This window comes from Esox lucius, chromosome 11 (genome assembly GCF_011004845.1).
Source record: "Esox lucius isolate fEsoLuc1 chromosome 11, fEsoLuc1.pri, whole genome shotgun sequence".
Taxonomy (NCBI): Eukaryota; Metazoa; Chordata; class Actinopteri; order Esociformes; family Esocidae; genus Esox; species Esox lucius.
The window spans coordinates 6,966,293-6,991,334 of NC_047579.1; the positions used below are offsets into that span (position 1 = coordinate 6,966,293).

General features: G+C 41.5%; 1 protein-coding gene across 1 annotated transcript; it reads right to left on the reverse strand.

Moving 5' to 3' along the window:
- Positions 1-20,921: 20,921 nt before the first annotated feature.
- Positions 20,922-22,394, reverse strand: LOC117595291 (zinc finger protein 658B-like; the record flags this gene model as incomplete). Its single annotated transcript, XM_034295535.1, has 2 exons — positions 20,922-21,172; positions 21,257-22,394. Coding segments are annotated over 2 exons (1,389 nt in total), but the record flags the coding sequence as incomplete, so codon positions are not given.
- Between the last annotated feature and the right edge of the window lie 2,648 nt (positions 22,395-25,042).

The window sequence follows — 25,042 nt, forward strand, 5'->3', positions numbered from 1 at the left end:
CAGTTGTTCATTGGCAGACTTCAGATAAGCCTATACTGTGCTTTCTTGAGTTGGGGGACCATTGCGGGCGCTGCAGCATTTCAGTCCTTCACGGCGTAGTGTGTTACCAATTGTTTTTTTGGTGATTATGGTCCCAACTGCCTTGAGATCATTGACAAGATCCTCCTATGTAGTTCTTGGCTGATTCCTCACCGTTCTCATGATCATTGCAAGTCCACAAGGTGAGATCTTGCATGGAGCTCCAGATTGAGGGACCTTGATAGTTCTTGTGTTTCTTCCATTTGCAAATAATCTGAGTTTACCCTAGTGGATGAGAGGGTCGCTTCCCTATGCCTACTGGTTGTGGGGGGGGAATCTCTGACTGTTGTTTGTGCATATGCACCGAACAGCAGTTTGGAGTATTTGGCCTTCTTGGAGACCCTGAATGGAGTCCTGTATGGGGCTCCAGTAGGGGACTCCATAATTCTGCTGGGGGACTTCAACGCACACATGGGCAATGATGGAGACACCTGAAGAGGCGTGATAAGGAGGAACGGCCTCCCTGATCTGAACTCGAGTGGTCGTTTGTTGTTAGAGTTCTGTGCTAGTCATGGATTATCTATAACGAACACCATGTTTGAACATAAGGATGCTCATTAGTGTACGTGGTACCAGAGCACCCTAGGCCGAAGGTCGATGATTAATTTTGTGATCATGTCATCGGACCTGAGACCGCATGTTTTGGACACTCGGGTAAAGAGAGGGGCGGAGCTGTCAACCGATCACCATCTGGTGGTGAGTTGGGTCAGGGGGTGGGGGAAGACTCTGGACAGACCAGGAAAACCCAAACGGGTAGTGCGGGTGAACTGGGAACATCTGGAGGAGGCCCCCGTCCGAAAGGGGGCCTCCTCCAGATGAGGGCATTGAACCTGAGTGGTCGATGTTCAAAGCCTCCATTCCCAAAGCTGCGGCAGGGAGCTGTGGTCTAAAGGTCTATGGTGCATCAAGGGGCGGTAACCCTTGAACACCCTGGTGGAATTTGTTATCCCGGAGGACTCCAGGGGCAGTTGTAGTGTACCCACGGACCTGAAGGGCTGCGACCTCTGCTGTGAAAGAGGCAAAACAGCGGGTGTGGGAGGAGTTTGGGGAAGCCATGGAGAAGGACTTTCGGTCGGCACCAAGGTGCTTCTGGAAAACCGTCTGCCACCTCAGGAGGGGAAAACGGGGAACTATCCAAGCTGTGTACAGTAAGGATGGGACACTGTTAAACCTCAACTGAGGAGGTAATTGGGTGATGGAAGGAACACCTTGAGGAACTCCTAAATCCCACTAACACGCCCTCTATAGTGGAGGCAGAGCTGGAGGCTGATGGGGAAGCATCATCAATCTCCATGGCAGAAGCCACTGAGGTAGTCAAACAACTCCACAGTGGCAAAGCTCCAGGGATTGACAAGATCCATCCAGAAATGCTGAAAGCTTTGGGTGTGGGGGGATGTCTTGGATGACACGCCCCTTCAACATTTCGTGGGTGTCGGGGACAGTGCAAAAGGAGTGGCGGTTCCCCTGTTCAAAAAGGGGGGCCAGAGGGTGTGTGCCAATTACAGGGGTATCACACTTCTCAGCCTCCCTGGGAAAGTCTACTCAAAGGTACTGGAAAGGAGGGTTCGGCAGATAGTCGAACCTCAGATTGAAGAGGAACAATGCAAATTCTGTCCTGGTCACGGAACAACCGACCAGCTCTTTCCTCTTGCAAGGATTCTGGAGGGGGCCTGGGAATATGCACATCCAGTCTTCACGTGTTTTGTGGATCTGGAGAAGGCGTATGACTGGGTCCCACGGGAGATACTGTGGGAGGTGCTGCGGGAGTATGGGGTGAGGAGGTCCCTTCTGAGGGCTATCCAATCCCTGTACGTCCAAAGTGAGAGCTGTGTTCGGGTTCTCGGTAGTAAGTCGGACTCGTTCCAGGCAGGGGTTGGCCTCCGGCAGGGCTGCAATTTATGGACAGGATATCGGGGTGGGGAGGGGTTGCAGTTCGGTGGACCTCATCGCTGCTTTTTGCAGATGATGTGGTCCAGATGGCATCATCGGTCTGTAACCTTAATCAATCACTGGACCGGTTCGCAGCCGAGTGCGAAGTGGTTGGGATGAGGATTAACACCTCTAAATCTGAGGCCATGGTTCTCAGAAGGATACCGATGGAGTGCCTCCTCCGGGTAGGGAATGAGGTGTAACCCCAAGTAAAGGAGTTCAAGTATTTCGGGGGCTTGTTCGCGAGTGAGGGGCCAATGGAGCGGGACATTGGCCAGAGAATCGGAGCAGCGGGGCCAGTATTGCATTCGTTTTACCGCACCTTTGTGTTGAAAAGTGAGCTGAGCCGGAAGGCAAAGCTCTCGATATACTGGTACATTTTTGTTCCTACCCTCCCCTATGGTCATGAAGGCTGGGTCATGACCGAAATAACTAGATTGCGAGTATAAGCGGCAGAAATGGGTTTTCTCAGAAGGGTGGCTGGCTTCTCCCATAAGGATAGGGTGAGAAGCTCAGTCATCCATGAGGAACTCGGAGTTGAGCCGCTGCTACTTTGCATCGAAAGGAGCCAGTTGAGGTGGTTCGGGCATCTGATAAGGATGTCTCCCTGGGAAGGTGTTCCAGGCAGGTCCAGCTGGGATGAGACCTCGGGGTAGGCCCAGGACTAGGTGGATAGATTTTATTTCGACACTGGCCGGTGAATGCCTCAGGATCCCCCAGTCAGAGCTGGCAAATGTGGCTCTGGACATGGAAGTTTGGGGTCCCCTGCTGGAGCTGCTGTCCACGTGACCCGATACCTGATAAGCAGATGGAGATGAGATGCAAATAATCGCACCAACTGTTGTCACCTTTTCACCAAGCTGATTGGCGATGGTCTTGTAGGCCATTCCAGCCTACGATCTTGTGTAGGTCTACACCCTTCCCAGGGCACTAAATGTCCATTGTAAACGATCCTTTCAAGAAAGATAAAAGGTTATACTCAGTTCAAACCAAGATCTCTTCAAAAGATTAAGAGAGTCCTATGATCTGTAATTATTGCACCTGCACTAATTCCTTTATTTTAGCTTTTTCTCCTAGAAGCATAATTTCCTCTAATCTGACATGGAATTGCACAAGAGGTTCACATACTGTCAAGCAGAACTGTTTATCTCTTCATCCCTTGATCATTTTATCTCTATTAAAACCTTAACTAAATGCATAATCAATATAGATACATGGACAGTGAACATTAATTTTAACTAGACAAGGATAAAACTGTGGTTTTGGTTGTCAAACCACTTTATTCCACAGATTTTTCTTTACCCAGTTTTTGTCCAAGTGGAAGAATAATGTATAAAGGAATGAATATTACATTGTTCATGTACTATTATGAGTAAAGAGAAAGTGAGAAAGTGTGTGCATAATGTTTTGCTGAGTAGAAGTTAGGGAAGGTTCATTTGTTAGATAAACAAGGAAAGACGGGATAGATGGGCCTTTCCAAGGACAGACTGGACACTGGATTCATGTGAAGGAGATAAAATAGGGAACTGTGTGGGCACGGAATTGGCTTTAATCAATTTGAAATGAATTTATTGTACAAACTGCCTACATCAAGTTTGATATTGTGTTACCAGAATAGACAAAGCACAATTATCTAAGCTCTAGTAGGGGTAGAAGAATATGTGGCACAGTTTAGTTGTCTAGATGGCATTTCATTATCAGATTGATCAATAATCTGATATTGTTAGCTGTGTTACAGCTTTGATAGAAAAAAGTTTTCTTCTGTTATTTACACTGTATTTTAATTTTCCTTGTGTTTTATGTAGAAGATTACTTGAGATTATTGATGAATGTATACTTTGTTACAAGTTTACACTGCGTTCAGAATTATTAGGCACATTGTATTTCTCAAGATTTATTTTATTGTTGAACAATCACAATGCTTTATGTCAATCCAAAATATCATTGAACCTCAGTGAGTCAGTGAACAGTGAGTTTTGATCTTTTTCAGGGGAATATATAAGGGTGCACAATTATTAGGCAACAATTGGTGGGCAGAATTATTAAGTAACTAAATTACAAAAATAACTTCTCCCAACTCACTTCTTTATTCTCAATTTTTAAAGAATAACAAATAAGTAACACAAAATGACAATTACTTAAAACATGTCATTTTAAAATATTGTGTGATATAGCCACCCTTATTTTCTCAACCTGCCATAAGCTTTCCATCCATGTAGTCTGTCAGTTTCTTGATCTGTTCAAGATCAACTTTTGCTGAAGCAGCAACCACAGCCTCCCTAATGCTGTTCAAAGAGGTGCATTGTCTTCCCTCACTGTGAATCTCAGGTTTGAGAAGGGCCCACAAATTCTCAATAGGATGTAAGTCAGCTGAGGAAGGGGGTCATTATCCGGAGATAATTTAGGCCCTTACTTGTTTGCTAACAGTGGAGTACTTGGATGCGTGTGATGGAGCATTGTCCTGCATAAAGATCATGGCCTTCTTGAATGCTGAGGACTTCTTCCTTTGCCACTGTTTGAAGGAAGTATCTTCCAGAAACTGGCAGTAGGTATGGGAGTTGAATCTTCAACCCAAAATCGTCCAACTACCTCATCCTTAATAATAGCAGCCCATACCAGTACCCCTCCTCCACCTTGCTGGTGCCATGTCTCTGAGAATTTGACACCTTGTAATTCTGGACACTCCAGGTCAGTTGCAGTCCTGGAATATGGTGGCGCTTGAGGATAATGGGTTCCTGTTAGCTTCACGTTTAATTATTCTCAAGTCTTTTGTAGTTAATTTGCATCTTTTCTTCTCCATGCATTTTCTGCGCCCCAGTTGACTATACGTAAAAAAACATTTGACTGTCTGGTGGCCACGCATCAGTAGTTTAGCTAGTTCAAGTGTTGCATCTGTCTGAAAGGCATTTTACAATTTTTGACTTTTCAGTGTCAGTTAAATCTTTTTTTTTGCCACTTTTTACCTGAGCTGCACACCTTGATATAAGTTGTAATTCACTTTCACCACATCCTCCCTCATTACACAAATATGTATCACCTGACAATGATTTAATCCAATGAGTATTCAAGTTTATATGGTTTGGAGTTGGAAAAAGTGCTCGGTTGGCAGACATTCAGTAAGGACACTGGTCAGCTGGAGTTGCTATGAAAAATACAAAGATATGCCCAAGTTGTGGGCAAGATGAAACTCTGGAACATCTTCTGATTAATTGTCAAAGATCTGTAAAGGTCATCCCACCCTTCTGGAGGCTGCAGCATAACCCCTCCTCCAACCAATCTGGTGGTGGCAGTAGCTCAAAGGGGATTGTTATGGGAATTCTTGAACTAATGTACATTTGAGGAATATCTGCTTTTCTATTACCTGGTATGTAACTCTGGTCTTTGGTTGTGACACACAGGTCTGCATAATATCAGAGGATCACTAGATACTCTGACCATCTGTTCATCTGCCTAAACCAATAAGGGTATCTGTCCTTTGTTCCTTAGGAATGTAGGAGTGGGGGATCTGGTATTTACCTAGGGGGCATCATTGACTGGTATCGGCAGATTATAGGGTTACTCGTAAATATGTCCATCGGTATAACCCATCAGAGAATCTATTATTTGTCCAGATGCTGTATGTCCTTTTCAGAGTTCAAAAGATTACCCATGTGGGGGAGGACAGCCTGCCCCTTGTGTGACCCCAGGTAGTAAAAGAACAAAGGGAATGTGTTCTGTTGAGTTATCATCTGTGCAGCATCTTACCACACCCCTTTTAACGGTAATAAATACTGATTGTTCATTTATCTACATCAGAGGATTATTCTGCAATTATTCTGTAATTCTTCCAGTTGGACACAACTGGAACAAACTACCAGAAGATCTTAGACGTGCCCCAAATGTATCAATTCTTTAATCAAGGTTAAAAACATTTCTCTTCTCACGGGCCACTTAAACTCAACCACACTGTTTAGCCTTATGGATTCCTATGTTTTTATCCCATTTTTAATCTTTATATGTTTTCTTATTGTATTTTTTAATATTATGATTCATTCATTTGTTTTGATGTTTTCATTTTTAGCATGTGTTTTTATGATATTATACTTTAATATATTTTTCTTTGTAAAGCACATTGAATTGCTTCGATGTATGAATTGTGCTATATAAATAAACTTGCTTGCTTGTAAGCTTTTGACTCGTCTCTCTATTTGCAAATAAACTGCTAATTGTTCCAAGAGAATTTGGTCTCTGTAAATTGTCCTTTAAGAGTTCCTATCGATGGAGTTACCATCACATTTCGGGGTTTCATCCTTTGGTTACTTAATGAAAATTAGATTTCGGATTGATCAGCACTGGTATTAGGAGATTTATTTTGAACTCAAGAGGTAAGGGCACAATGCAGTTAAATATGGTTCTGGTAATATGTGTTAGGGCACATTTAAATCTGCAGACAAGGCTAGGGCCTTGGAAATACCTTGCAAAAAGGCTGATAAGCTTATTACCACATGCTGAGCACGTTCATCAAGGTACCATGGTGACAGGTGGCGGCATGACTACCCCATCGTGGTCACTCTGGATCCGGTGTTTTCGCCACGCTTAGGTTTGCTGGGTTTAATGATGGGTTAGTGCGGTGGTATATTTTTGCAATGGCCAGGCAAAAATAGCATAACTGTGGCGTTTGGACATGTGAACGTTTGTGGCTCTGGGAGTTGTTTGATTGTTGTCATTTTGTTCGGAGATGGATGCCTGGTCAACGGGGCAGATTGGAAGAATATGGACAAGGTAACTTACAGGAGTTGCAGAAGGCATGATAGAAAGTTGTTTGGAAAAGTGGTCACTGATTTGGGAAAGTTTGTGTGGGGTTTATTGATCTCTGTGTTCTAGTTCCTTTTGCTCAGGTTGGATGGATCGTCCCTCTGACCGCCCCCACCCACCCGTGGTGTTCCGCCAGGACCATCGCTGGGACTCCTTGGAGGTTTGCGTGGTCCCATCCCACCCGGCAACATTGCATTGTTGGAGAACATTTCCCTACAATCGACGTAGCCAACCCCGCTGGTGGCCGAGATAGCTCCCAATTGGTTTCGCTCTACGGACCTTTTTGTTGTGAACATGGTGATGCAATAGGCCGGCTGTTTTGCTCCACTTTGGAAGTGTTGAGGGAGTCTAAGCGGTTCAAGAAAAGGTCCAAAAGTGGGGAGTAGTTTACACCAGATCCGTAATCTCCGGTGTTTGCAGTGACTGGTACCAAAAGAGACTACAGACCCGGGGTTGAGGGAGAAACTATGCTAACCGCTACATTAAAATCTATGGAGCTACCGCTAGTCATTCGACTGGACATTGGGTTTGGGAAGATACTGTCAGGGAAATTTCTTACACTGATGTATTCTTACTGATTAAAGGACTGAGTTCCCATGTTTAGATAAGTAAAGGAATGTAGGTAGAGTGGGGTCTGGTGTTTTTCTCGGGGAGGCATCCTTGACGGGCACCAGTGGATTAGTTACTCGTAAATTAGTTAATCTGTATAACCCTTTTAGGGTCTATCCTTGGGTGTCCAGACATTGTGGCTCCTAAAAGGTTGAAAAGGTTAACCATGTGAATGTGTTTTATTGACATACATATTACCACACCCCTTTTTCCTCCTTTAAATGAGGATGCTTGTTCTGTGTTACTTTAGAGATTATTCATTGTTACTTTGTAACCTGTGTATTCTCTCCTTGCAAGAATAAACTGTTTATTGTGCATTTGAGTTTTCCTCTGTCTTACCTACCATTTTCGTAAATCGTTTGGACTTTAGAAATTGCCATCACAATACCCATGGGAATCAAGACACCAGCTGTTTAGATGTATTGTTCCCACAATAATAGAGACAGTTTGGGCTGCCTCTTTGGCCTCGCCGCGACCGATCCAACGGGAACACGCAGGAACGCTAACCTGCCTGAGGGAGGGGTGCTGACGGTCAGAGGAGACGGACCAGAGAGTATCGACTAGTGAGATCATTCCTTAATACAATCCTGGTTTTTCTCTAACATATTTGGAGGATACAGGAGTTACAGCTTTCATATGCTTTAGTAAACTATGTGGTTGGGTTTTATATGTCAGATTTGATGGATTCGTGGAAGTTGATAGGTAGTTTTGAGAAAGTTCGGTTTGTAGGAGTAATTTTTGAAATAGTATTTCAGATACTACAGTAACTGTAGTGAATAAAAGGCTGTTGTTGTTCCGTGTCCTGATAGCAAGGGTATCACTCCCATGCTCTTAACCTATTGTGGGGTGATTCGTGCAGGATTTTAAGCAGCTCTCTGTTGGTGGAATTGGTTTCTGTGCAACTGTCCATGCGAAATGCGAGAAAGATGTCTCTTTTGTTTTTCAACTGTAGGGGAATTGTGCCCCTATGTCTCCTCGTGCAACCTGTATTATAGGTAGGGGAGATTCGGTCCGGTGAGAAGACCTCTGCTTGATTTTCAACCACGTTGAAAGGGCACTGATATATTAGGGGCTATACCTGTTGTGCATCTATGTGGTGGGGTATAACCAAATGCTGTGCTCGGAGGACCTCGCAGATTTTGTCAAGCACTATGTCCACCCATTTACGAGACTGTAGGATGGAGTAGGGATTGTTTCTGTAAAACCCCAAAGTTGTTGGTCAGCTTGTGGTTGGTGAATAGTAGAGTTAATGAAGTTGCATATGCGTGTGCGCCGATTATGCTTGTTCTATATGAGATTGTGGCCCGAGTCCCGAACATTTGTCAATATCTGGTTGTTGTCGACACCTAGTAAATGCATTTGTCCATTTTGGTATTCCCTGTGCAAGAGGGATCCGATTGGCTGCATTGTGTGTTCCTTGGTGGAATATTTGATCTTGTTTACTGAGGTTGTTGTTAACTTGGAAGTTTTGTAATCACAAGGTTTTGCTTTGTTGGGTGTACACTTGGGTGAACCCACTCATTGCGTCGTTACTGTGATTCTTTGGCGAGGCCCACTCTTTCGGCTTTTGCCTTTGTGTCGAATCTGTGAAATTGAAATTTGCCTTATAGTGTTGTGCTGGTGGCTGGCACACGTGGAGGTGTTTGCCTGCTAACTTAGGATTGTATACGAGAATAATGTCCTAAATTTTATTAGAGGGATAGATTGGAAATTGGTACAATGATGCTTCTCTAATTTGGTGAAATATGTGGTTTCTTTATGAGGGGTTAAAATATTGTGTTTCTCTCTCCTTGTATGGAGTAGAATGTAGAACATGGTGTTAGTCCTTAACGTTGAGGAAAACGCTGTTTGCCATGTCGACTGGATTTGCATCCAATATAATCATGGCATGCAACAGAGGGCAAAATAGCCAAAGCCCAAATAGCGGAAGCCCGTAAAATTAGAATCGTCCTATTTTAAATGTTCAATTGGGTTTGGTTAAGTAATGTAGTTTTGCTTTGTTTGTATTTACAATGATAACTGGGATAATACTTGTGTTTTCAGACCTACGCCTGATGCTCGTTACTGGGGTTTAAATTCTAGCCTGGTAAACTGACAAATGGGGTAGATTGATGTGACTGTATTTACAGATCTAGGTTGGAGTATCCTGGGGATCACTCCCTGATTGTTCCTTGATTTTAGTGACTTCATGCATCTGTTCTCTGTTAACTTGGCCTTTCTAGAATGTTTTTCCCCCGACTGTTGCTGTGTTGTTAAGATAAGCGATTGTTTTTGCGAACAGCAACGATATTAGATGGGTAGAGCAATAACTCTGAACTTTCAGTTAACGTGTGATATCTGCTAAGTTGAAAGCATGACGTCTTTTACTACAGACAGTCTGTAGACCATGTCACGTTTTTGTGTGGAAACTTTGCTTGGCTTTGTTTGTATTTACAATGATAACTGGGATAATACTTGTGTTTTCAGATATACGCCTGATGCTCGTTACTGGGGTTTTTATGTGGAAACTTTCCTTGGCTCCAGGAAGGGGGGCAGACCCCCGGGGTTGGCCTTTACCAACCTTTTCCCCTCAAATCCAAATATTAGCACTAAGGGATACATTTGACTGTTCTCCCCTGTGTTAATTTTTAGATTTGGGTTGATCACACGTTAAGTGCAAGCTAACTATGGCTTTTCTGTCTAAATGTATGGTTTTTAAACATATTTGTAGTAAGGGTAGAGACCTAAAGTCATCCAACATTGTTAATTGCTAGAACAATCGTGATGTCGTTGCTTGACATATGCATGAAAGTAGCGATTTTGGCTGACCGCCACTATTTGGTATAACATAGACATGCATTAAAGTTGGACTAATTCCCTAGACTTTAGGAGGTTACTGGAGTCATGATTGTTATAACCTTCCTTGTTATATTTCTGATTGAATCACTCAGACAACAGATTTAACTTTCTTCCATCCTTTATCTCCGTTTCCTTACGTGATGACCTTTATGACGTCACATCCATACACAACATCCCCCCTTTACTTGAATATGAACTTCAACAAAACATTCACATTTTCTTACAAATTAACATGTTAAGAATGTTCACAGTACATGTATAACACTGTATATCTTAATTGAACAACAGCAATGCTTTCTAAATAAATACACTGCACAACAACATAACTCTTAATCTGTTTTTTTGTTTGTTTTTTCATACATAACCTTATGTAAAGAAAACTTATGTTAGGTTACTTCCATAACCTAACTTTTGTCAGTCACTCAACAACATAATCTCTAAACCTTTCAGGGCGCTTGATTTGTCTCTGGGGTCTGCAAGGTTTAGGAATCTGTTCTTCTCTCTGAAATGTTTCACAGTCCCCTTTGCTTTCCTCTGCACTTCCCTTCTCCTCCTCATCACGACTTGGCTCTTGAGCACATGTCATTTCACCATCCAATGTTGGTGTCTCCGCAGACAGAAACTTTTTGACACATGTTGTATTCCGAGCATACTTTGCTCCAGTGGGTGACTGAATGACAACGCTGTTACCTTCTCTGCGTATAACCTTGTGAGGAGTGCTGTGAAATGTTGTTGTGAATTTGTCTTTTTTATCCTGTTTCACAAGCACTTGATCTCCAACCTCAATGTTTGATGTTTTAGCGCCTCGTCTGTGATCTGTGTATAGCTTGGCTTTTCCTTTCCGCTCTGCATCTTTGTCTCGAGCTTCAAGGTCACTGTGTGGAGTTGTGATGTCCGGTAGTTTCCCTCTGATCTTCCTCTGAAAAAGAAGTTCAGCTGGGCTTTTGCCCGTTGTGGCATGTTGTATGGACCTGTAGACAGTCACATATTTGCGTAGCTCTCTTTTCCAATCCTGACCTTCAGCTTGTGCAATTCTTACTCGTTTCATCAATGATGCGTTTTGTCTTTCCACTTCTCCATTTGCTTGTGCCCACTTTGGAGTTGTTTTGATATGGTGTATTCCATTCTCCTGACAAAAATCCCGGAACTCACTGGACTTGAATTGTGGGCCACAATCTGACCTGATTGTTAAAGGAAGTCCGTGCCGACTGAAAATGTCTTCCAAGCGGTCAATCACTTTTTCCGCTGTTGTTGACTTGAGGATTGCATATTCATAATACCTGCTGTAATAGTCCACAACAACCAGAATTGAATGTCCATCCGGTAAAGGACCAAGTAAATCTGTGGCTAAGTTTTTCCATGGCCCTTCAGGCATCGCTGTGGGCGACAGTGGTTCCGGAACATCTGGTTTCGCTACTTACTGGCAACCATGACACGTCCTCACAAATCTTTCTGCGGCCCTGTCCATTCCGGGCCACCAAACCTTTGTTCTCAGGTGTTGTTTTGTTCCTACCACACCAAGATGACCCTCATGTGCCAGCTGTAACGCTCTTCCTCGGAGTGACTGTGGCAAGACGATTCTTGTTCCTCTGAGTATTATTTGGCCAATGACACACAGCTCACCTGCAATATGTCGGTATGCAGGACAGTCATCAAAACAACCTGTCTGGATGGCAGTTCTCAGTCCCTGTAATTCCCCATCATTTGCTGAGATTTGCTCAACTTCCTTGGTAGTCAGGGCGGTGGGTGTCGCACAAACTGCTATAAACCGCACGTATTCCTCTGCTTTATGTGTCTGCGTCTCACCTCTTGCTGATGGGCCCAGTAAGCGTGACAGAGGATCTGCAATGTTGTGTGTCCCGGGTATGTGAATAACCCGGAAATCATAAGGCTGTAATCTCAAGACCCATCTTTCGAATCGTGCGCATGGTTTTGAGCGAGGGCTATAAATTGCTTCCAATGCTTTGTGGTCTGTGACAAGATCAAACTTCAGACCATAAACATAGGGGTGCAACCGTTCACAAGCCCACACCAAAGCAAGTGCTTCGCGCTCTGTTTGCGAATACCTTTGTTCGCACTCTGTCAAACTCCTGCTCACATAGCAGACAGGAACCATTCCTTCACTTTGGTCCTGAACTAGTACTGCTCCGACGCCTTTTGGTCCAGCATCAGCAATGACTTTAGTTGGTGCGTCTTTGTCAAAGTAAGCCAGAGTTGTGGCCTCGGCCAATTTATCTTTGAGAGTTTTGAAAGCTTTTTTTTGTTCAGTCCCGAAATTAAATTTGGTGTCTTTTTTTGTCAGCCTGCGCAGAGGTTCTGAGATGCTCGCAAACTGAGGTATGAAACGGCTACTGTAGCCAGCAAAACCGAGAAAGCTTCTCACCTCTGAAACGTTTTCTGGTTCTCTTGGCTCCACAACTGCTCTCACCCTCTTTGCTGTTGGGCCTATGCCTTTCACCGACAACAGCATGCCCATAAACACCAATTTGTCCATGTTAAACTGGCACTTCTCTACATTCAGAGTCAAGCCACAGCTTTCCAGTCTTTTTAATACTGCATGCATTCTTTTCTCATGAGTCTCTTTGTCAGGTGCATGGATGATGATGTCGTCTGATATGTTCTCCACTCCTTCGATGCCAGCTAGAACAGTGGCTATTTCGTGCTGGTACTGCTCACTCGCTGACGACACTCCGAACACCAGTCTTTTGAATCTGTATATGCCATTATGAACAGCGAACGTGGTGATATCTCTTGATACCGGGGTCAATTCCAGCTGGTGGTAGCCCCATTTTAGATCCAGTTTGCTGAACACAACTGACCCGTTCATTCCTTGCAACAGCTCATCCACTGTGGGGATCGGGAACCGCCCACGAACGATTGCAGTGTTTGCTTGTCTCATGTCCAAACACATCCTTATTTCCCCATTTGCTTTGGGTACAATGACAATTGGGTTTACCCAAGGAGTTGCTCCATTGACTTTTTCGATAATGTCCATGTGGAGCAGCTCATCTATTTTTTCTTCAACAGCCTCTCTGAGGTGGAATGGGACACGCCTAAGAGGCTGTGCAACTGGTGTCACTGCGCTGTCTATGTGTAGGCTAATTTGTTTTGTGTTTAGTTTGCCTACTCCACAGAACAATTTGGGGTACTTCTGTTGTATCATGGACTTCACATCACTCACCACTGCAACATTAGCTCCAACCCTCAGCACTCCTAATTTAACTGCTGTTTCCTTTCCGAGCAATGGCTCTCCTCTCCCGCAAATAACTGTAAACTCAGCTGTTGTGCCACGTTTTCCAATTTCGACCTCACACCAGAAAACTCCTTTTACTGGTAAAGGTTCACTTGATGAGTATGCATACAGTTTTTTGTCTGATTTAGCAGAGCTGCATTTGATCTTTTTTTCTTTCAGCATTTCCCACGTTCCTTCATCCACTATGTTGCTTGTTGCTCCTGAGTCAACTAACATGGGTAATCTAACCCCTCCCACTGAAAATGTTATTCTGTCCATGTTGCTCTCTTTTCTTACAACAAATGCAAAATCTTCATTTTTCACATCGGATTCAACTCTTTTTATTGTCTGTCTTACACTTTCCTTTGTTTTACACATTTTTGCAAAATGATCTCTGCCATTGCATTTTCGGCATGATTTTCCACGTGCAGGACATTTATAATCTTTTGCAAAATGACCTGTCTGTCCGCATCTGTAACAAGATTTGTTTAAATCAGCACTATTTTTATTACCTTGCATTCGTTTTTTCTGGTCTCCTCTTCCTTTTCTGGACACAAGACTCACAGTCTCTTTCACTTCAGTCTCTGGAGAAATGTGAAATGCTGCCATCTGCAGTTCAACACGTTCGCACTGCGCTGCAATTTCTAGAGTGCGAACAAGTGTCAAAGCAGTTCCTTCCTCCAGCAGTTTTCTACGCACGTATTCAGAGCTGCACCGACTAAGAACAGCATCCCTTATTTGATTGTCTTTATCATCTCCAAAAGCACAATCTTTTGCCGCTTGACTTAAACATGTTGTAAACTGTTGCACAGTCTGTCCCGTTTTCTGCTTTACCTGATAAAACGTCTGTCTTGCAAACGCCGTGTTTACCCGTGGCACAAAGTATGCGTTCAGTGCTGTCACTGCATCCGCGTAGTCTGCTGGCCCTCCTGTGTTAGCGAGTGTGGAGAAAATGTCCTGTACATCTGTCCCAGCGTGATGTAAGAGCAAGGCTCTCCTTCTTTGCTTTGTAGCGGCAGGTGCATCATCAGTTAGGATCAAACCCTTTCCATCGGCAAAAAGTTCAAATGCATTTAACCATCTTGTCCACCGCGGACCCAACGTGGCTGGATCACTGTAACAGTCGAACTTCGGAACAGCACCCTCCATCTTTAACGCGTGTCGCCTGTTTACACTAAACTTTTCAGTTAACTGATAAAACTACGGTCGGATTGACGCACGTCTAACTCACTTTCAGATTTAACTAACGAGTGAGTCCTTGTAACATCCTCGTCGCCAATGTTATAACCTTCCTTGTTATATTTCTGATTGAATCACTCAGACAACAGATTTAACTTTCTTCCATCCTTTATCTCCGTTTCCTTACGTGATGACCTTTATGACGTCACATCCATACACAACAATGATGTTTGTGTTGTCACAACTTAGTTTGGACATTGCCTGTGGGAATGCAAATTTTGATATGCTAATTTGGGAGTTTCGCTGGGTGAGACAACTTTATTTATGGGTTTTAATTCTTCACACGAGTGACCGTGTGGCACAGTTGTTTTTTGATTTTCTTGTGGATGTTTTCATCATTTTCATTTCTTTTTTTTGGATATTCAGTTTGCAACTCTTTACTGAATGAATGTTAGCTTCATCCCAACTATCGATTTTCTTCTTCATGGCCGTCCTGTAATGGTTCTGCTTTCACGCATTTTCTGTTGACTCTGTCGTGAAAGCAGGGGGGGACTGAAATTATTATCTATGATGAAAAGAGTTGAACTTAGAGTTCAGAGAGAATTAAATAGGTATTTAAAGAGTTACTTGAAGAATTGAGTTTTTCTGTTTCCATAGTTATAACAGAAAATTAGCATCTGTTAAAATCCGCATCCCTTAGTGGCCATTCACAGTGTTTGTCTAATTTGGGTTTTTGGAAGAATTTTAGTTTTATAGAAAATCTAACATGATTATGGTTGAGTAGAATACATCTTACCATTTTTACATGGTTAAGAAATAACTAAGAAATAGCTAAAAAATAACTAATTTGATGGGATGAAATGTGACTCTGAGAATGTTACTGTTCAGTCTGTGTGATATTTGATTAGAAGTAATCATATTAATCTCATGCATTATGGAATAAGTGGGTAAAAAAGTGCAGGGACATAGTTCTGATTGTGTACTGTGCAGTTGCAACTAATCTTCTCAAGGAGAATTCACTGACAGGTACAGGACACTTGAAAGTGATTCAGCAATAGAGGACTGGTTGGAGCCCAGAGATTTTCTGGTGCTAGTAACCATCACTTCCGACCCGGCCTGCAGCTATAGAGCCCTTAGGTAAAACTGGTCATCTTGTCATTCACAAAGGAGAACACACAGATTCTCCTGACCTGGCTGATAGAGCAGCTAGAATGGAGACAACTAGAGCTGTGTCATGGTATCCTGCATTTGAGCTATGAAGGACAACACCTTGGAATATACATCTGACTTTCACATTCTGTTACAAGGGTCTGCCAAGAAATGGTTCATAACTGACTGTCTGACATTTGGAGGAGCAGAACATTTGTGATGACTTTGGAAGTACATTTAATTGGAACAATGAGAGGACTTTTCAGTGAATTGAGTAATTGGCAAGAGAGGTAACAAATTGAAGGATATATTCAGTGATAGGTGTTTACACACTCACATGTTGATGATACATATCCCATACTCTCAATATGTGTCACTTCAAATAATTTCCTTTGACCAATGATTTTGACATAAAAGGTTTTGCTGTACTGTTATATATATATATGTTATATATGAAAATGTGTAATCTTGGAGTTAATACGAAGGTAATGGTCTAGAAGCATTTAAATGAAGTTCCAGACATTTCAGATTTGTTCCGTTCTCTAATCATTCGGGTAATGATATTGACTGGGTCATGTAAAAGAGTACTGTTTTGTTGATTTGGTATCAAGACGATGGATTGTAATGGAAATTTTGAACTAAGGTACATTTGGGAAATGTCTATCTTTCTATTGGCTGGTATGTAAATCTTTCCTTTGATTGTGACACACGTCTGCATAATATCAGTTGACCATGTTTTCCTGCCTAGACCAAGAAGAGTGTCAGTCCTTTTGTTCCTTAGGAATGTGGCCCTTGGGGGGGAAGTAGGAGCAATTGGCTTGTTTAGGTAAACTCAACAGTTAACATTATGGCAGGAAGGATAAGGTGGGGGGACAGCCCTCCCTTTAGGTAAAACCTATGTGACACAAGACAGATGGCCAACAACTTACCACACCCCTTTTTCCTCTATAAATACCAACTGTTCATGTATTAAGTTAGAGAGTCCTCGGATGATTATGTTTGTAAGGGTTTGACGCGTCTCTCTATTTGCAAATAAACGTAATTATGCCAAGAGAATTTTGTCTCTGTACTTCCTCCTTTAAGAGTTCTGTTCGATGAAATTGCCATCACAGTCTCTGAAGAAGAACTTTCACCTGCATAGTGGTCAGCTCTAGCCTTTGTGTTACTGAGTTCAGAAGAGGAGATTGATGTGTTTGACCTGAAGAAATACTCCACATCACAGAAAGATCTTCTGGGCTTGCTGCCAGAACTGGCCTGTATGTACACACACACAAAAACTCTCTTCTTAAATCTACATACTAACTGAAACTTTCATGATTTTATGTACAGGAAGTTACATTCTAGTGTGATGTATTACAATGTCAGTTTTTATAGTATGCCCTAAAGTAGAGTTGACATGACAATGATGTAATATATAGAAGATATTCTAATGTTATTTTGAACTATTGTTCTGTTTGTAACATCATGATAATCTCTCTCTAGACTGTCAGGTTGTGAAATTACTGAGGAAGGCTGTACTTCTCTGGTCTCAGCTCTTAAGTCAAACCCCTCACATCTGAAAGAACTGGATCTGAGTAACAATGACCTGAAGGATACAGGAGTGAAGCAACTCTCTGCTTTGCTGAAGGATTGTTGTGGAAATTCTTGAACTGATGTATACTTGGTCCTGTACATGTATAAATGGTTTACTAGATAAGGGTACTTAGTCTCTATGTTTAGAAAGAAAAGGAATGTAGGAAAGGGGGATCTGGTGTTTAGGGTCATTATTGACTGATATCAGCAGATTATGGAGTTGCTTGTAAACCTGCCTATCTGTACAACCCACCAGAGTCTATTTATTGTTTGTCCAGATGATGTAAGACCTCTTATGGGGGTGAAGAGGTTACCCATGTGGGGGAGGATAGCCAGCCCCCCTTTTAACTGTAACAAATACGGACTGTTCATGTATCTATTTCAGAGACTCCTCAGATGATTATCCTGTAAGCGTTTGATGCGTCTCTCTATTTGCAAATAAACTGCCTGTTGTGCGAAGAGAATTTTGTCTCTGTACTTACTCCTTTAAGAGTTCCTATCGATGGAATTACCATCACAGGATCCCCTCTGATTAGATTAAAAAAATTAACTCTGGGTGGCGGACTGGGATGAAGAAAATCAAAAGCAAATTAAAAACCAAACAGAACAAAACCTGGATCCACAATGTAGACTGGAGACTCTTAGGTGAGTACTGACAACACAACAGTAAATAGGACAATAACACAACAAAAGGAAATACAAACATCTGCTGTGTTCCCACCTCCACCTGCTCTGAGCTGCCAGCAGGTCCAAGCCTCCATCCCTGGTAAAGACCAAATCCCATCAGACACCCTAGCAGGACTGGAAGGAAACACACCACAACTAACAGGACCACCATGACAAACAAAAACATATTCTTAATAAATTACAATAATTTTCTGTTAGTCCAAGTATATGCAACATTAGAACTAATCTTCATTCCACCCCTCTGATGTTCACTGATACACCATTCATTCCCAGTGTTTTATTATTACACTCTTTCATTTTGTAGACATGGTGTTTCATAGGGACTTGAATTTCCCATCTACAACATTTCTTCAGGAATTGTCTGGTTACATCATACTGACTCTGCCTGTGGATCCATCATAGTACAGAGTAATTTGTCACACTGGCCCTCATTTATCATTCTTGCGTAGAAACGGGCGTATATGTTGGCGTAAGATTTTGCTTACACTCCTCTCACCGCCTGATTTATGAAGCTGTGCGTACCTTTAAAATCCAGGTGTACACAATACCTGCCCTTGATAAATGCCGCGGCTGAAAACGACCGTCATTAGAATAACACGCCCCTATATATTCAAGTCTCCGCTTCCCCCACGCCCTCATTTTACGCCATGGACACACGGAAGACGGCAAAAAAGAGAAAGTTCTCTGACGTGGAGATTGAGACGATCACCAGGGAGGTAGAAATAAATAAAAAAAAATCATTTGGCAGTTTAAAAAGCGGAATAAAAGATGTGATGTGGAGTACCATTCATTCACATTAATAATTGCATGACAATTTGTAATATTCGTCTTATTATTTTATGATATTTATTATTAATGACGTTTATTGTTATTTAGAAAAAGAATGTCGTTATTATTATTTCTATTATTATTATTATTTAAAAGAAGAAGAATGTAATTTTTATTATTTTGTCAGTCTGAATTATATTTTGGTCATTAAAAGCCTTTTATTACTGAACCCAGTCCGTGCGCAACTGCCATTCCTAACCCTGAAACGTCATATAAAGCGCACAGAAGGAATACATATAAATGAAATACTTTGGTAAAGTCACACAAATTAAACATTGAAGTCCATGTTGCACAAAAATAAACACAGAAGTTTTTTTTACAGTGGGTCATAATATATAATATCTTTTAGTTTGTCAGTGCGTTAGGATTTTTTTTTCTGCGCATTTCCGCACTAACTCAAAACATGCATACACCACCTCCTGAGCTGGCGTAGGATTTGAGGAAATTTCTTGTACGCACTTTTGATAAATGAGGGCCACTGGGCTGCCTTGCCACGTTGCACTGTAGCGACTCCTTGTGGTAGAGTAGCAGACTGTAATCTCAGTCATGGGTGTAAAGCTGTAGAATCTGTGACCCTTGTTGTGGGAATTACCAGAAATGACCATGAGAAGTCTGAATACACAAATGTAGCCATTAATTCAGCATATATGCAGGAAGCAATCGCTACAATCAAATGCTAAATGCTACTTGCTCACTAAAAGTTGTACCGATGGTTAAGGTGGATCCTGGGAATGGGAGCCACCCTCCCACACACAAACACACATGTAGACACACACACAAACCCTCTTATATTTACAGTATATTTATTGACTGACAACATTAAATGATTTTACATACAGGAAGTTACATTCTAGTGTATTACAATGTCAGTTTAAAAGTCGAAAGAGTCACCTAGGTCTAATAATCTTTGCAGTCCTACATCCAGGCATATTAACCATTAAAATGAATCCGCATTTCAAACCTCTGATGTCAACAGATCAACCCTTCTTTTTCAGTTCATTATCATTCCTGCCACTCCCACAGTATATTTATTATAGTATAAGTATATTTATTGACTGACTACATTGATTATGTTCTATATAGGACGTTTTTATCTCTATATACAGTGATGGAAAAACATATTTGATCCCCTGCTGATTTTGTACATATGCCCACTGACAAACAAATGGTCAGTATATAATTGTAATGGTAGGTTTATTTGAACAATGAGAGACAGAATAACAACAAAAATCCCCCAAAACGCATGTTAAAAAAGTTATACATTGATTTGCATTTTAATAAGTGAAATAAGCATTTGATCCCCTCTTAATCAGAAAAATGTCTGGCGCACAGGTGTCTTTTACACAGGTAACGAGCTGAGAGAAAGTGATGTGGTCAGATGAGACCAAAATCGAGCTCTTTGGCATCAACTCAATATGCCATGTTTAATAGGAGGAGGAAAGCTGCCTATGACCCTAAGAACACCATCCACACAAACATGGAGGTGGAAACGTTAGGCTTTGGGGGTGTTTTTCTGCAAAGGGGATAGGACAACTTCACTGCATCAAAGGGACGATGGACGGGCCATGTACCGTCAAATCTGGTGTGAGAACCTCCTTCCCTCAGCCAGGGCATTGAAAATGGCAATGACCCAAAACACACAGCCAAGGCAAGGAAGGAGTGGCTCAAGAAGAAGCACATTAAGGTCCTTGAGTGGCCCAGCCAGTTTCCAGATCTTAATCCCATAGAAAATCTGTGGAGGGTTCGAATTGCCAAACGTAAGCCTCGAAACCTTAATGACTTGGCGTAGATCTGCAAAGAGGACATCCTGAGATGTGTGCAAATCTGGTGGCCGACTACAAAGAAACGTCTGAACTCTGTGATTGCCAACAAGGGTTTTGCCACCAATCAGTCATATTTTGCAGAGGGGCCGAATACTTATTTCTCTCAAAGGATTCCCACCTGTGTGCACTCGCTGATGTCTAGTAAGTTTAGATGATGGGATAAAACCCTTCCCAAAGTCAGAACAGGAGTAAGGCTTATCACCAGTATGTATGCGCTGGTGAACTTTAAGGGGACCTAATCGAGAGAAACACTTCCCACAGTCAGAACAGGAGTAAGGCTTATCACCAGTATGTATGCGCTGGTGAACTTTAAGGGGACCTAATTGAGAGAAACACTTCCCACAGTCAGAAAAGGAGTAAGGCTTATCACCAGTATGTATGCGCTGGTGAAGTTTAAGGGGACCTAATCGAGAGAAACACTTCCCACAGTCAGAACAGGAGTAAGGCTTCTCACCTTTATGCATGCGCTGGTGAACTTTAAGGGGACCTAATTGAGAGAAACACTTCCCACAGTCAGAACAGGAGTAAGGCTTATCACCAGTATGTATGCGCTGGTGAACTTTAAGGGGACCTAATCGAGAGAAACACTTCCCACAGTCAGAACAGGAGTAAGGCTTCTCACCTTTATGCATGCGCTGGTGAACTTTAAGGTTACCTAATTGAGAGAAACACTTTCCACAGTCAGAACAGGAGTAAGGCTTATCACCTTTATGCATGCGCTGGTGAACTTTAAGGTTACCTAATACAGAGAAACACTTCCCACAGTCAGAACAGGAGTAAGGCTTATCACCAGTATGTATGCGCTGGTGAACTTTAAGGGGACCTAATTGAGAGAAACCCTTACCACAGTCAGAACAGGAGTAAGGCTTATCACCAGTATGTATGCGCTGGTGAACTTTAAGGTTACCTAATTGAGAGAAACACTTCCCACAGTCAGAACAGGAGTAAGGCTTATCACCAGTATGTATGCGCTGGTGAACTTTAAGGGGACCTAATTGAGAGAAACACTTCCCACAGTCAGAACAGGAGTAAGGCTTATCACCAGTATGTATGCGCTGGTGAACTTTAAGGTCAACTAATCGAGAGAAACCCTTCCCACAGTCAGAACAGGAGTAAGGCTTATCACCAGTAAGTATGTGCTGGTGAACTTTAAGTTGACCTAATCGAGAGAAACACTTCCCACAGTCAGAACAGGAGTAAGGCTTATCACCAGTATGTATGCGCTGGTGAACTTTAAGGTCACCTAATTGAGAGAAACACTTCCCACAGTCAGAACAGGAGTAAGGCGTATCACCTTTATGCATGCGCTGGTGAACTTTAAGGTGAACTAATTGAGAGAAACACTTCCCACAGTCAGAACAGGAGTAAGGCTTATCACCAGTATGTATGCGCTGGTGAACTTTAAGGTTACCTAATCGAGAGAAACATTTCCCACAGTCAGAACAGGAGTAAGGCTTATCACCAGTATGTATGCGCTGGTGAACTTTAAGGTGACCTAATTGAGAGAAACACTTCCCACAGTCAGAACAGGAGTAAGGCGTATCACCTTTATGCATGCGCTGGTGAACTTTAAGGTGACCTAATTGAGAGAAACACATCCCACAGTCAGAACAGGAGTAAGGCGTATCACCTTTATGCATGCGCTGGTGAACTTTAAGGTGAACTAATTGAGAGAAACACTTCCCACAGTCAGAACAGGAGTAAGGTTTATCACCAGTATGTATGCGCTGGTGAACTTTAAGGTCACCTAACCGAGAGAAACACTTCCCACAGTCAGAACAGGAGTAAGGCTTCTCTCCAGTATGGATCCTAATGTGTTTCTTTAACAGTGATAGAAATGAGAAATGTTTTTCACAGTGGGGACAGTGATGAGACTTCTTATGATTGTAGTCTTCCTGAAGTTTCTCTCCAAGTGTCTCCACTTCAGGAATCCCATCTGTGACAGACATGAAAAGGGATTTAGACACATTTTGGGACACAGTATTATCAAGGATTCTAGCAACTAGTATTATTCCATAGTGGAGTGATAGACCTTAAAATTGCAGTTGGGGTACTTGAATCGTTACGCGATTTTGGGGCAAAGAGACCCTTTGACAGCCTTTAAGTGTACCTGGGATTAGCCCTGCGTGCAGACATGACAACCATTAGAGAAAGAAATGCTAAATATTTGCTGATTAGAGTGGAAAGCAGGATGTTATATTTTGATGGAAGAAAAAAAGTTTTAAATAGATATGTTTAATGTTGCCATTGACATGCTTTCTCAGAGTCCCTGACAGTCTGGAGGCCAAGAAAAACCTGGACAATTTGTTTAATGCACTCCTAATTGTACACATGTCCACTATATTATTTCCCTCTACTTTCTCTGCTAACACTCAATATTAGAGTGAAACAGTGAAATCATTTACAGAATTTATTTGTAGAAAATAATTTTCTCAAAAACATTAAAACAAGGCATACATTTAATGAAGATGACAGATGTTTTAGATTACTTATTTTTATCTCTAGATTAATGATAATTGTTCAGTGATCTCTCCATAATTGCCCAGCTATTGTTTAAGCAAATGCGCATCAAACTTTGATTTTGTACTTTTAAATTAACTGTATTTGTGGGTCAAAGTGTGTTTGTTGCTCTCACATGAACAGATAGCTGAAAGCAACACATTCTCAGTCTTCCAAGGTAGACCCACTTCCATTTCTGGATCCAGTTTCTGATACCGAAGAGAGGACCAAGAGCTAAACATTTCATTCCTATTGCTTTAGTTTTTATACTTTAAACTTATGTAGCCAAACAGGAGTGGAATGTACTGATGTCAGATTTGTTTAGTTCCACTAGAGAGTACTGCACTTGGTAGGAATTTTAGGCAAGGGCTGATATAAATTTCTGATATCAATTTAATATACAGGTGCATCTCAAAATTAGAATATTGTGGAAAAGTGAATAATTCAAATGAAAAAGTGACAACTTAATATATTCTAGATTAGTTATACCAAGATACATTCATTCCTTTTTTTTTTTTTTTTTATCTTGATGACTACAGCTTACAGCTCATGGAAATAAAAAATCCATTATCTCAAAATATTAAAATGTTCAAATACAGGAATGTCGACCTGACTGTCAATGACTGACTACCTCTTGTTATATAGCGTAGTGGTTAGAGATGCGGACCTGCAACCAATAGGTCTCGCGTTCGAATGTTAACACAGTCAATTAAGTAGCTACTAACGGTTGTAGCCAGCGAAGTTTGTCTATCCTGAACAAATCCTCTTTTGCCACTGGCCGTTATAACAGCTAATTAGCCATTCATGAATGACATTGATACAATATCTATCAATACAATGCCCTACAATGGCAACATACCTTAACCAGAGTGTAGAACTGAGAAAAATGACTTTCAAGTTGTTTTGTTGTCCAGGCAAATTAAATATAGGCAGAATATGGAAAATGTGGCAATTCTTAGTTATTTTTAACAAAGTTATTTATCTACATAAAAATCTTGAGGCCAAACTTGACCTGAACTGATGTTACGGGATTCTGCCTTGGATTCTCTAGCGCTTTTGGAAGTGACGGCAAAGACAACACACTATTTTCTGAAAAAAATAAACATACTCAAGATATTTGTCCACATGATGAAGCAGATCTTTAAATGTTCCAAATATGACACTAACTATTTTCCAACCAAAGATAGAGTTACAGGCTTTTGCCTTTGCACAACAGTATAGGTGACAAGTACTAACCGTTTTGTGAAAAGAGGAGAAAATCATGTTGCCAATGAAGTGTTTGACTATCCTGAACACATTTTTATATCCATCAGAACTGTTTTAATTATAACGTAGCTACTGAAGGTTGTACACAGTGATTTTTGGCTGTCCTGAACAAGATTATTATAGTTTTTCATTTTTTATTAGTTTTTATTTTTATTCCGTTTTGACTTTTTGTTTTCAAATTCATCAAATAGATTAGTTTTTAAAGTGGGTTTGCTAGTTCAGTTTATTTTTTGAAAATGCTTAGTTTTAGTTTAGTTGTTATTAGTTTTAGTGTTAGTTTTAGTCATTTTTTTTGTAATATGGGCTATTTGTCAGGGGCAAGATTCAAAAAGGTCAGAAAAAGTATTGTGTAATAATAACTCAACAAAAACATCATACAATTTTAGAAAATATTTATTCAACAATAAAACAAGTACATTAAATGTAAATATGGCCACACATTTGTCAACAGTCGACACTCCGCAATAAATGCAAAATGTGGAAGTGACCTCGACAACCCAAGTGCATTTTACCTCAAACTTGCGACTAGTTAACTTTCTAGAGGCGCAATCGCTTCTCG